Raw genomic sequence first — 14,071 nt, 5'->3', positions numbered from 1 at the left:
CTAGAGATGGTTATTTCCATGCCACCTTGAGCACACCCAAACTTGTCTGATCTCAAAAACTAAGCAGGTAAGCAGGTCTGGCCTGGTTAGTACTTTGATGGCAGACCGCCTTGGCATACCAGGTGCTCTAAGTTTGGGTTGGCTTTAGCTCAGGAGGCGTCTACTAAACGGAAAGTTGGTGGTTCAATCCCTGGCTCCTCCAGTCTGTATGCCAGATATCCTTGGGCAAGATACTAACCTCATGTTGCGCTCTGATGCATCCATTGGAGTGTGAATGTTGGATAAAAAGTGCTTGTATGAATGAGTGAATAAGGTAAGTTGTATAAAGTGACGCCATATAAGAACCAGTCTATTAAAGTTTTACAGAGACTGGTCTGAAAAAGTGAAAGCATCCAGTAATTCTCTGGATGTAAGAAGAGAATCACCAGACTGCTTTGAACTGACAGCAAGGATAACTCAAGTAAATACTTGTTACAAACGAAGTATGCAGAAGAGCATGTCTGAATGCACAACACGACAAATCTTAAAGCAGATGAGCTACAGCAGCAGAGACCACAGCGGGTTCCATTCCTGCCAGTAAAGAACAAGAAACTGAGGCTCACCAAAACTGGATAATAGAAGATTGACTCTTAGGTCTGATGAGACTCATTTTTTCATTTTGTGGAAACAGCAAGAAAACATGGCTCCATCCTGCCTTGTATCAACAGTTCAGGCTGCTGCTGCTGGTGTAAATGGCATGGAGTATATTTTCTTGGCAGACTTTGGGCCCATTAGAACCAACTGAGCACTGTTTAAACTCCACTCTTTCTGTCTATGCCCATCTCTTTATGCCACTGTCTTCCAGCAAGACAGTGTGAAATGTCACAACGATCTGAAACTGGTTTCTTGAGCTTGCCACTGTACTCAATGGCCTCCACAGTCACCAGATGTCAATGGAGCAGAGCGCATTTGGGAATGTGACGCACCTTGTTGAATCAGCAGTTCTGGAGGCAAAAGACCGACCAACCTGGTACTAGAAAGGTGTGACTACGGAGTTGACCGGCGAGCGTGTTTAAAATGAGTGCGTACATGTGATTTCCGGTGCCATCTTTGTTTGGAATAGGTGGAAAATAAATAAAAAGTGATGCAGCCTGAAAATTTTGTTAAATTTGTTAAGTGTGCAAGTGAACATTACATTTTTTTTATTCAGATATTTTGTTTTTATTTATCTATTTTTTATTAGGAAAATACGCCCCCCCAATCCACGGGGGATTATATATTTCCTTGAAACATCACACAAAATATCTCCAATAAAACCTGGCGCCACTTCCACCATTAGTGCATGAAAATACCTGTACAAACTCGAGCTAGCACCCACCTGAGGGGAAGGTGGCAGGTGAGCTGAGGCGACAGGAATGCTGTGTTTTCTTTTCTTTTTTCTCCCAGCTGTAAAAACACAACAGCAGAGGGAGCAGAGAGTCTGCTTTTCATCCCACCATCCTGTCACGGCAATTACCGTCAAGCCTGGTCATGTGACTGACGGACTCCTCTGGCGAGTTGTTCCCATCTCCCACAGTCATGGCGGTGTCGGGGAGTCGCGGAGATGGAGTAAACAACACGACTACTACATCTTGATTTTTTAAAATCCCCCCCACCTCTTCCTCTGAGCTTCATGGTGGATCTTACCTGCTGTCATTTGAGATTTCACAAACATCCCGCAGGCTGCTGTGCTTCCAACGATGGCCGACCGCGGCGTTGATCTGTCGGCTCTGCCTAAAGAGGTCAGGGACCAGCTGGCGGAGTTGGATCTGGAGCTCTCCGAAGGTAGGGTTTGCATATAGCGGCGATAAGTAGGTGGTGGTGATGGGAAAGCTGCGGCTCGCTGAAGTTAATAGAGAGGGCTGCGTGAGCGTGTTTGTGTGCAGTCATCCACCGTCTGCTTTCCCGTGTCAGCTGGAGGAGAGTCGGTGCTGCTGCAGTGCATCGGGACACGACTGCAAGAATTTATAAAAACAAAGTGACCTCCTTTTCCAGCTGTTGTTTCTCCATCAGTCATCTTCGTGTGTATGGCATGCTCTTAGCATGATCACCTTAATATTTGGGTTTTTTATTTATTTTTTTAGCTTCCGCTTCTCTATATTCTTAATGAACCCACATCTATACCACGCAATGTTTACAGAGCACATACACTCCTGTCTAATGAAATGGGTCAAGGCATTGTGTGTGAAGAATTTGTGGACACGAACTGATTCATTGGGCTCTCTGAACGCTCTGAACCCTGAACTGCTGCACAAATAAAATGGATTTTGTGCATTTATTTAATTATTTATTTTTGTAAGAATGGCTGGAAGAAAACAGAATATGGAGCTGACTGTTATGCAAGTATCCTCCTCACACTGTGAATCACTGTGCAGCAACTTGATTGGTGCTGTGCAGTTCTCAGGTGCCTGGGGGTGGATGAGTAATGTTGTGTTTCACATGGAGAGCCATGCAGGAGGAAGCATGGGCCACTAATGATGCCTCGGTCTCTGTTGCAGCGCAGAGTTGCCCAGCCCATGTGAAAGAAGAGGTGAAACTTCACATGGGCACGAGAGCGAGAAGAACCTCGGCAAAAGTGTCGTGACTTTCTTTTTGTATTCATTCGAAAGGTGACACCTCTGTGAAATGTAAAAAATGTTTTCCCCGTTTTTGGTTTAGATTCAGGTTATAGGAACTGCAAAATAAACAAAACAGCACCACTCTTAATAGACTAGACTCTCGGAGCATGACTGCAGCCTGTTCAGACCTGAGCTAGTGCTGGGAAAGAGTTGTGTCTTTAATTATAGGCTCCAATCAGCAGTGTGATAATGAGAGTGAATAACTGAGGTTGTTCACTGTATGTTCATCTCATTGAACGTGGCTGAGAGGCAGCGAATGAGAAATAACCGTAACGATGTGCACACTGGCGTGCAGTAATGGCACATTCATAACTGCGATTGTTATCATCCTGCACTTTTCATGATGAACTTTTAAAAAAGAAAAAGGAAGAAAAAAGCTTGTTTGTGAATGAATTAGGTGACTGCAGTGTCAGATCAGTTTACCTGGTGTGGGTTGGTGTTTGAGCACTGTGGCACGATTGCAAAATGTAAGTGCCACTGAGCCCAAAAGGCAGCACTTTGGTTGTGAAATTTACTGTTTTAAGAGTTTGAGATTTTTTAAGTCAGATCTTCTGTAAGAGAACCTATCATGTAGTTTGGAAATGTCTTTGTAAAAGAAATGAATATCCTCTGTTCCACTATAAATATAGTTAGTTGAGTGCCTGAGTAGAGCAGGGCGATATGGCCAAAAATATTTATCATGATATATATTTGAAAATTTGCGATAACGATATAACTGACGATATAATTGATGCGAGACAAAATACAACTCCACAACATTACTAGTGCAAAAAGACAACCTTCCATTTATTTTCACTTAAACAAGAAGCTGGTTTTTATGTACATTAAAGCTTTATAAAAATGTAACAGTGCAAATGCAAATTCCTTGCTGAAAGTTTAACCAAAAGGCATTTCCAGTAGAAATGGGCTGACATATACTGAGCATAACCATGTATAATATCCACTGAAGTTAAAAAGAGGTGCTTTGCAACATTAAACTGCAGTGTGCAGTACGTATTTTTCGGACCATAAGGTGCACGGGATTATAAGGCACATTAAGCGAAACAAAGCAGTCAGATAAATCAAACTTTATTCAACTCATTCTTGCTTCCTCCACTTCTGTACCATTGATTCATTAGTGTTGAATTCTCTGGCAGCTGCTCTATTCCCATGTTGTTGCAGTATATTAATGACTAACCTTGTATTGTGGATGGATTATCTCAGTTGTTCTCCTGACTGAAGTTTGGTCCGTTTACAGCATCCTGCCATGCGACTGAATTTGTCTCCAACTATCAGGAACCTTAACGTTAACTTTTACAAGTGGAAAAGTGTTAGTGTTCGTCCTCCAGCTTCACTGTTTATGTTATGCTAACATAGCTGTGTCGCTAGCGATCACGTAGCACATCATTATATACCAGCTAGCCCAACTTCAGTAACCCTACAAACGTCACTGCTGTTTAGTTTCCTGTCTTCATTTATGTTGGAAGTGATAGCAGAGCTGTACGTTTGAATTTTTTCAGAAATCTCTCAGTCAGAACATGCAATATCATGCTTAGGTAACTAGCGAAACTAGCGTGCTAACTTCCGCTAGCTTCCTGCTAACTTCTAACTCCGTTAAATGTAATAAATTTTGTTTTCATGGATGCCTGGAAGTTAAACTTCATAGTTACACCTGGTAAAGCAGCAATGCTGATCGTTTTATTAAAGATGAAAGAATTTAGACAGTTTTTAACTCTCAGTGATGCTGCAGTGTTGTTTGACCTGAGAAATACGGGGTTTAGGACCCAGATTACTCCCAGATTTAAGAGCATCTTAGTCCGACAAATACGACAATAAGGACAGCCGCTTGCATGTTCTGCAAAAAAATGTGCTTTGTTGTGTATCTGACGGACAAACACCAAACCAGTTCCACATCACTGAAGTTAAACCATTTTTACAAACCAATTCTGGTTCATCTGTTTCACTCAACAATCGGCCATGTGCGTATGAAAACAAAGGCACTGCGCATGCGCGTTTTACTCATATTCTATCGCGATATTTCATTTTCCTATCGTTGCCTAACATTATACCGGTATTACCGTGAACGGTATAATATGGACCAGCCCTAGTCTGGAGCATTGGTTTTGGCAGGTCTTATTATTAAAATGGCCAAAAGCAATAAAAAAATGATAAATGGCCTGTATTTGTATTGCGCTTTACTAGTCCCTAAGGACCCCAAAGCGCTTTACACATTCAGTCATTCACCCACTCACACACTGGTGATGGCAAGCTACATTGTAGCCACAGCTGCCCTGGGGCGCACTGACAGAGGAGAGGCTGCCGGACACTGGCGCCACCGGGCCCTCTGACCACCACCAGTAAGCAACGGGTGAAGTGTCTTGCCCAAGGACACAACGACCGAGACTGTCAGAGCCGGGGCTCGAATCAGCAACCTTCCGATTACAAGACGGACTGCCGACTCTTGAGCCACGATCACCCAGGGTTATTCATAAACTGTCAGGACTTTTTTTAAATAAATGAAGGCCACTCATTGCCAGGTCCGAGTGTGTGTACCACTACCTTCAAACATGCTCCAGAGTATGTCAGAGTCCTTAGTTTGACAAACACATGCCTCTCGGGTCCTCAGTGGCTACTTCACTGAATAATACTGCTTAGAGCCAGATTGTGCTGGTTTGTGAAGGACGCTGTTGTCTTCAGCACGGAGTATAGCCTTCTTTCCTTAGAAGAAGAAAAGAAATAAGTTTTAGAGGAAAGTTCTTCTGTAACCCACAGAAGCTGTGCTCGGTACACTTGACCAGTTAACACCGTGGACCACTGGGCCACAGGAGAGAATTTGCTAAAAATGGTTCTCTGTGCACCTTTATAGATATTTATGATAAACAATTTCTTTCTAGTATATTTTTATTCTTATAATAGGAGGAAACAAATGTGCTTTTCTTTATAGGATGTCTATCAGGTTTCAAACTACTCGTTATTTACTCTAATCTGATTGGATTTCAAGTCATCCAATTTCAGCTGTGTACAGTTTTCGGTGTTTTTGCTTTGTTATAACCTCGCAAACGGTTGCTTCTTCATTCTTGTCAAATGGTCTGCCTGGAGCAGCTGTTGCTGGCAAGCAGGAATTTTTGAGCATAGGGGCCTACGGTGGTCAGAGTTACCTGCGAGAGTCTTTTAGTGAGATTGTGAGGTAAGTCGACACCACTTGTCCCTCTTCTGGGGACTGAGCCTCAGAGGGTGAGTGCATCGTTTGTAACTTTAGATGAGACATGATTCTCTTGCTAATGAAAAGGTTCGCTGCTGTCCAGATGTCCTGTTTCTGTATCCGCAACTTCTAGTGAGATAAAGTGCCCTCGCCGTGTGCTCAGAATACACACAATGGGACAAGGCGAACAGCAGCTGGACCCCCAATGAGTCTGAAGCTCTCTCATGGCTATCTTATACATAGCAACAATTTCCCCCATTGTTGCCCACATAGATGGGACTCCCCTAGCAACAAACAGAGGAAATGTGCATCAGCGTTTTTTTGACAGAAATAGTTGTGGGCTGCAGTGTGGGTATTTGTCTGTATTTGTGTGTGTCTGTGTGTGTGAGAGAGAAAGAGAAAGGGCACAGCTCCACCTACTTTAACCTCTTTGACTGTACAGACACAAAGAGAACCTTTGAGGGGGGTTGGTGTCAAAGACTTGCTGTTTGAACTCGACTGGAATTTGGAGCCTCTGAACCACAACTGTTTTCTGCATTTGGGCTTCATAATATCAGCAGCTTCTATCTTCAGAGTATGTTAGGGAGTGAAAGTAAAAGAGGGAAAGTGAAAAACAACTGCACAGCTCGTCAAGCAATGTTGAGTATCCTGTTTAGTTATTCTCCACTCAGACAATTATTGATTTGAACTAAACACTGTTGTTGTGGGATCACAGCAGCTGTGACACCATTTCATTGTCAGATCACACCTGCCCTTGAGCTATGACTCTCACACACCTGTCAATAGGGCTGTTCGATATAACGATAAATATCGGATGACGATATAAAAACGTCTATGTTTAATTTTATGCTATCGTTTGTTTCGTGGTGTCGCAAAATAAACTGTTTACGGCAATATTTTTTCATCGTTTTGATGGTGACAGTAGTGACTAAATTCATTTCTTCTTTCTCTCTTTCCCTTTTATTTAATATAACCACACTACTGATGGAAAAGCGCCTGTTTTATGCGTTGTCAACGAAGGTAACACCATCGCGTGTCCGCTTGTTTATGTTCCACATAAACCTTTCACAATAAAGCTCAAGATCCTGTTGAGACTTTTCAAAATAAACGGAATCACGTGAAAGAGCAGATTATTTACGGATGAGAAGTAAAAAAGAGCCGCCAGGTGCTAAAAAAATAAACCTTAGACGCAAACGTTAGAGCGGCTTTTCCCCGCAGCACGCCGTGTAATAAATACTCACAAAGAAAACGGCGGTGGTTACAATTTATGTCTAAAAATGTATAGTTTCATGCATCGGTTAAAACACTGGACTCCAGGTACACGACGCGCAGCTGGAAACACTTCACGCAAGTCGAGCTGCCCGAGATTCACATAATTTACAGAAAATGTTACATTTTTGTGATTTATATCGTTATCGGGACGATAGAATTCTTATATTGGGATATGAGATTGTGTTCATATCGCACAGCCTTACCTGTCAAGCTTTTTGACTCTATTCCATTCAGTGCTGAAATGCTACCAGTTTTATATACCAAATGGAAAGACATGGAAATACATCATGTGTGAAAAAACTCTGGTATAGGAGCATACTGTGGGAAGGGCCCATAGCCCCCTTGACCCTACTTCCGGCACTATTTATGGGATGGCACTGATCCATCTTTGAACTCGGGCTTCATTTTGAGCTCAACTCAGCTCTAGTAAAGTTTGATGATAGCATCTTGTACAGTTGCGGCACTATCGTGTTGACAAATCTGGCCGCTGTGAGCCCGTGGACCCTATCTACACCTTTGTAATAGTTTGCACATTTTGCCATGGTGTATTCTTCGAAGATCATGAATATACGTCTGCATTTTTATGACAGTTTATCCAACAGTGGGTGAGATGTTTGAGTAGACTGTCAGATTGAATTTGCTGCCCCCAAACCTATGCAATGCTATGCTAAAAACAAAACAAAAACAGCATTTTGCTATTAGTGTTGAAGCTCAGATATCATTTTGGTGCTTGTAATGATAATATATGCCATCTGCGCCATGATTTTCTGCATGGATGTGTTTGACCATAAGTGCATCACGAGTCCAGTAAGACTGCAGTTATGTGTTTACATAGTATTTTTTTTTCTCATATTTTTACGAGCTCCCCAGTCCCTGTTGCAAAGGGCCGGCTGTTGAGTGGACGTGTGTATTCTCTAATGAACAGCATCCATCCCGCTGTCTGCCTGCGATGCTGCTGCAGAGGGGATGCAGGTTTTCATGTCGGCAGCCCGCTACATACTGAGAGAGAGGGAGAGAAATGAGAGATTATAGCCTTGCCTGCGTCTCTCAATCTAGGTCACAGAGCATCAGGAGGCAACAAGCCTGGCTCATTTAGCCTGTGAAGCACAGTGGGCCAGGACTGCTGCGGGGGGATCTCTCCTCCTTTCCCACCCATCCACTCTGACTCTAAAAATGACTTCTCTCAGTCTTCCTCTGTCCCCCTATTGCTTTATTATTTCAGTATTACCCTCCACAAAAATAGATGAAATGCTGTCCTGTGTGTCTGATTAAAAAATAACAATAATACTGAAGTAGTTCTGTTGGCATTTCCTGCAGTGAAGAGTGTTAAGAGCATTATGACAGACTGTATATAAAAGATGGACAGGTTTGTTTTTAGAAGTCGTCTTGGCCGTCGTATTGTTAGCTTCTTTATTTAAAAACTGGACATAACCACATTCGAATTAGGGTAGACCTTCAGTGTTGTCTGCTAGTGCTAGCTAGGCTGATTTACTCTGATTTGTGATGGGATGCTAACCATGGCCAGCATCAGCAAATCTAAGCTCTTAGGGTGTCTTTTAGTGCAACCAAACACTGAACTTCAGTCATCACCCACCTAAAGCAGTCACACCCTTAATATCACATAACATTAACCTTATAGTATAACTGAGTGAAGTTAATCCTTTGTACCTGTTGGGGAAATTACCTCTACCAAACCCTTTTTTGGTACCAGGCTTTAAAAATGTGTGTATTCATGTTGCAGAGCTTACAACTCCATTTATTTGTGGTTGGTGTGCACACAGCATTGACCGGGACAAGAAGGAAGCTGATTTAGCTTTTATCTCTTTAATTTTATCTCTTTAAAAGCTCATTAACTGTTGCAGAGGAGCTGCCCTCTGATCTTCACTGTCCCAGGCCACAGGCTTGATCCTACACCATGAAAAGATGAACTCTTCTGCTGCTTGTTTCACAGCAGGATCCGGTTTGGTTTGTTTTAATTTGTGGATCATGGTTTTCATGTAAAACTTTGCATGTCCACTTTCACCACGAGCGCAGACACACTGTTACTAAAAACCTTCTGCTGCTTTGTGTACTAAAGAAACTGAATTATTTAGATGACATTCAAGCGCACCCCTCCAGCTGGGTAACTGAATCGTGTCACGTTCAAGTTCACAGTGAACCACAGGTGGGTCTTTAGCCTCCTCTGGCTTTAAAGTTGTGCTTCCCAACACCTTCTGGTAATTAAAGCTAAACTTCCTCTGATCTGTTAGTTTCCATTCTCATGCCACTTTCTGCTAAAAATAGCACAAGTCAAAGAAATGCCAGAGTGAGGGTGACAGTGTTGGAAAGAGAGAGTGTGGTTAAGTCGATATGCTATTTGCTGAATTATTAAAAAGTGGCAAATAGAAGTGGCAGTCGGACTTGGCCTCACATGCTTCAGCCCAGGCAGTGCGCTGCTACTTAATCCAAGTTTCTTTCTGGTTTATGTTGCTTTCACTTTCAGGCCGAGCCTCCTGAGCTCAACACGTTATACTTATTCTACGTGTCAGTGAGTTAATATTTTGATAAATTGTCCTCATCATAACTCAGCCCAAATCAATTACTGATTGTACTGGCTGGAAAATACTGTTATAGTAGCTGCTAATTCAAGCACAAGAACTACAGAGGAATAGCTTAAAAGAGCCTTGTGCCGCTTGACCCTTTCGATCAGATACGAGGCTTCTCATCCTGCCTTGTCTGGATGTCTGTGATCAAACCAAACATACTGAAATAGAATTAAACATGCAAGTTCATTGCCCTAACACAGATATGTTAGCCTGCAGTTTTGTTGCCTGGAGGCCCTGTTGGCTGTAATATGCAAACTACTGCAAACTACGTTACACTTGGCTGTTCGCCCATCCGTTTATCAACATCCGTTGCACAACAGGACCTCTTCAGCATGCTGTTGATCATTTTGGAACCGACTCCAAATAAATGCTCATTCAGTGACTGAGCAAAGTTCGCAAGCTTACTTCTGTAAATCTATTTCATCTTGCATTTCATTTCATCTGCTTCTAAAGCGCCATCGTGTTCATTTAACACAGGGGTGGGAAACTCCAGGCCTCCAGGGCCGGTGTCCTGCAGGTTTTAGATCTCACCCTGGGTCAGCACACCAGAATCAAATGATTACTTCATTACCAGGCCTCTGGAGAACTCCAAGACATCTCGAGGAGGTAATTTAGCCATTTAAATCAGCTGTGTTGGATCAAGGACACATCTAAAACCTGCAAGGACCATCATGGATTCGTATGTCACGTTCCCTCGTGCTGCACCACACAGTGGTATGGACACAGCTCTTGTGTGACCACCCACACCCTGCCCCCAAATCCTCCCTCCCCCCCTAACACATGCATTTTTTTCCTTTTGAAATTTTCCATAAAGCCTTTATCAGATTAAAACAGCCATATGTTGAAGCACATACAGGAACACAACTGCACACTGTGCTAAGCTGTTAAAACCATTATACGGGAAACATGAGGCTTCTGCCACCAATGATAATGTGCTGAGATGCTTTTGCAAATGTGGGGGAGAAATGCAGCTGAGTGTTGCTGTGTTGCATGATTTTCTTATAAATCATAATAGTCAATCGAGAGCAATTAGCCGATTCCCATCAACCCGTGAAGACAGGAAATGCACTATACGCTTTAGCTGGTTATAGTTTCAACTGTACAAATAAAAGCCCCTCATGGGTGTATATATTCTACATTTTTAATGTTCCTCCGTGAATCTTTTGCAAATGAATACAGCAACAAAGAAGTTTTATTCGGTGGGACGAGTAAAAGTTCTGCAGTTGCTAACAGATTAAAAACAAGGCATCTGATTGGATAATTATAACTGTGAGGTCAAAGGAGGGGGTCCTGACAAAAGTTAAAAAAAAAAAAAAAGAAAAACCCAAGACGAAACGCTCAGACTTCAAATAACCAAAGAGGCAAAAAAGTGCTACAGAGCAGGGATCCTTAAGCAAAACCATTAACAATTAAAGCAAGTTATAGTAACTATAATATTTATGAGAGGCCTAATAACCTTCTAATGCTTTCTTAATTATTTATAGCTCAGTTTGTAAATGCTTAGCTGCACACTTTAATAGAAGGGAATATAAACAAAGACGTAAAATCAAAAAGAAAATAATCTCAAATGAATTCATGGTGAAAATAGTCTTTCACCATGAATTTGAATGAATTTTTGAAGTTTCTACATCAGGGGTGGGCAATTCCAGGCCTCGAGGGCCAGTGTCCTGCAGGTTTTAGATCTCACCTTGGGTCAACACACCTGAATCACATGATTAGTTCGCCTCTGGAGAACTTCAGGACATGTTGAGGAGCTAATTTAACCATTTAAATCAGCTGTGTTGGATCAGGGACACCGGCCCTCGAGGCCTGGAATTGCCCACCCCTGTTCTACATGCTTCTGAGGGAAACCTCACACTGGTTAATGAGGAGTGCCCATCATAGTTTTCACGTCTGGTTCTCTGGAGGTTCATGTTAAGTCATGCTTTGCTGTCCTCCAAAATAAACTGTCTCTGTGGAATGGGTCTTTGGAAGTATCAGGCCTTGCATTAAACAGGGCTACTCTCATGTGTTTTGCTTAACAGCAAAACAGTTTTTAAGTGAGCTCCTTTGGTGCTTTTGTCGTTCTTATACAACATGAAACTTTTATTTTGAAAAACAAATCATTTTTTTTATTGAGTTATTTTTAAATTTTGCTCATAAGGACCACATCACTTGTTCACACATCCTCATGTTTGATCAAATTCTTACAGTTGATGTCTACATACTTGGATACTGGCCACTGGTACAGGTCTCAGCAAGAAAACTGGTGTGTGAAGAGTTTTCGTAGGAATTGCAAATGACAGTAAGAACGAGTTAAGCAGAGGTAGCCTCTTTCTGCTCTGCCAGGCTGATTGTTCTGATCTCATCAACTAAACCACACGTCCACTTAGCTGCTCCATTCACTGACCCTTAACCTTTGCTATTACACCATTTTGAAACCTTATCAGACTTTTTTATAATAGCTTCATCTCCCATTTTCATTTTCTGTTTTCCTTTGTGGTTCTAGAGTGTACAGGCTTGGTCATGAACCCTCACAGGGAGACGTTATACATTACAGTCAGCTGTACAAATACACTTGATGTAATCTGACTTGACTGGAAAGGATTTGACTGTGACATCTGCTCACCAGGCAGTTCTGTGACTGCCTAAAAGTGTGTTGAACTTCACAGTCAGCATTTCAGCCCCCACCACACACACACACACACACACACACACACACACACACACACACACACACACGATTAAAACCCAGAATACAATCCTCGCCTGGGTTTAGATCTCGCTTTGTAAGACGCTAGACATATTTAATGCAGTCAAAGACAGCACAAAATCATAGCATTTGCTAAGTTAGCATAATATTTAAAAAATATAAAAACAGATATATTGTGTTTAACAGCGTGCAAAACTCTGTCAGCACCTGCGTGATGTTTTTGGATACGGTGATACTGCTCCTGGGACATTTTTGTTTTTAGGTTTACATCATTTGTCATACATAATATTATAGCCAGAACTCAGCGTCTCACTGGTTGTGTAAATCCCGTAGGAGGATATGCGTTTGACGGTGTTCAACGTTTGTAACGGCTTCTTCCAGCAAATGTTGAAATGCAATGTGTCAGGTGTGTCTCCACGCCCTTTTCTTTCAGTCTTGTTTCCAGCAAAGACAGAAACTAAGGAAGGAGGTGGAAGGGCTGCCGACTGAGTCACGGTTTCATCCCAGACACGTCTTGAGCTCAGTGTGTGGAGGCAAACATGGAAACATGAATTGCACTGTTGGCCAGAGTTAACCACACCCTGCTTACAATTTCAGGGAAAACGAATCACCTGAGAGATCAACTACAGGGAAACTGTGTGTGTGTGTGTGTGTGTGTGTGTGTGTGTGTGTGTGTGTTTTTTAGAGCTTGAGGCTTTTTTGAAGCACTTTCTTTCACTCACCAGTGCCTGTAATTCCAGTTTTGTTGTCTGACAGAGTAAAGGTAAAGGTACACAGAAATTCTCTGTTGCTTTCTTTTCGATAATCCATTGTTGTTTTTTGTATCCTCCCAAACGGCAATAATTACTAAAACCATCATTATAAAATTCTCTAAAAAAGATAAAGATGTTTTGTTTGGTGAAATAAAACATTGCACAAGACACCTTGAATTGGGGAAATGATCATTTAAAAAAAAAGCAGTGTAAAAGTGTGATATGTCAGACAGTGTAGAATAAGATCATCGACGCTGAAGAAAGGCGAACAATATGGAAGTCACAGAAGAAACAAAAAGCTCCAAGTTTTGTCAGTAGCACCCGAAGTGTCATTCACACTTGCATGGTCTTGTATTCTCAAGCAGTCTGGACTGATTGTTCAGTACAGAAAGCATGCATCATACAAAGGACATGAACCATTTGCTAGGATCTACATTTATGTTCCATATAGACAAAAGTATTTGGATGTACATATTTATCTACAGGCTGCACCCTGTACCAGGTCGCCCGTCTGTCACATGGCTCACACAGAGAAACAGACAACATACATTTTTTTTTATCTAGCTATATTATCCCAGTGTGGGTGTGTGTGTCTTCTAGAATACACATTCAGTTTTCTTGTTGTCTAAAAGCAACACAATATTAAGTGTTCTTAATATTTTGTCCCCGTAATATATTATTAATGTGTGGACAAAATGCTGAAATGTCACCACCAGGTTTCAGTTCAATCTTATACATGTTCCCTTGAACTCAGTCAGCAAATGCAGAGGAGCTCCAGAGCCAAAGAGGAGGGGCCATATGTCAGTTACTCTGGGTAAATTCGAATACTTCACTGACAAACTTGTTTTATTCCGTTTGGAGGATCCTCCTTGGAGTTTGCTATTGTGTGATTATAGTAGACACATTATCATCAGGCTTATTCGCTCTTGTAAGATGAGAGAAAACGGCAGGAA

General features: G+C 42.0%; 1 protein-coding gene across 4 annotated transcripts in view; it reads left to right on the top strand.

Moving 5' to 3' along the window:
* The first annotated feature begins 1,517 nt into the window (after positions 1–1,517).
* Positions 1,518–14,071, top strand: part of dip2bb (DIP2 acetate--CoA ligase B (putative)b) — a 51,456-nt gene continuing 38,902 nt past the window's right edge. For all 4 annotated transcript variants that reach the window (XM_085273866.1, XM_085273864.1, XM_085273865.1 and 1 more), the window contains exon 1: positions 1,518–1,803. In XM_085273866.1, coding sequence (XP_085129992.1) covers positions 1,719–1,803 — 85 coding nt within the window. In that variant the 5' untranslated portion in view covers positions 1,518–1,718. The remainder of the gene's footprint in view (positions 1,804–14,071) is intronic.

Source organism: Mchenga conophoros, linkage group LG5 (assembly GCF_057382185.1).
Source record: "Mchenga conophoros isolate Kocher_MC1m ecotype Shallow Benthic linkage group LG5, M_conophoros_male_GT1.1, whole genome shotgun sequence".
Lineage (NCBI taxonomy): Eukaryota > Metazoa > Chordata > Actinopteri > Cichliformes > Cichlidae > Mchenga > Mchenga conophoros.
This window is presented reverse-complemented; position numbering and strand designations above follow the sequence as displayed.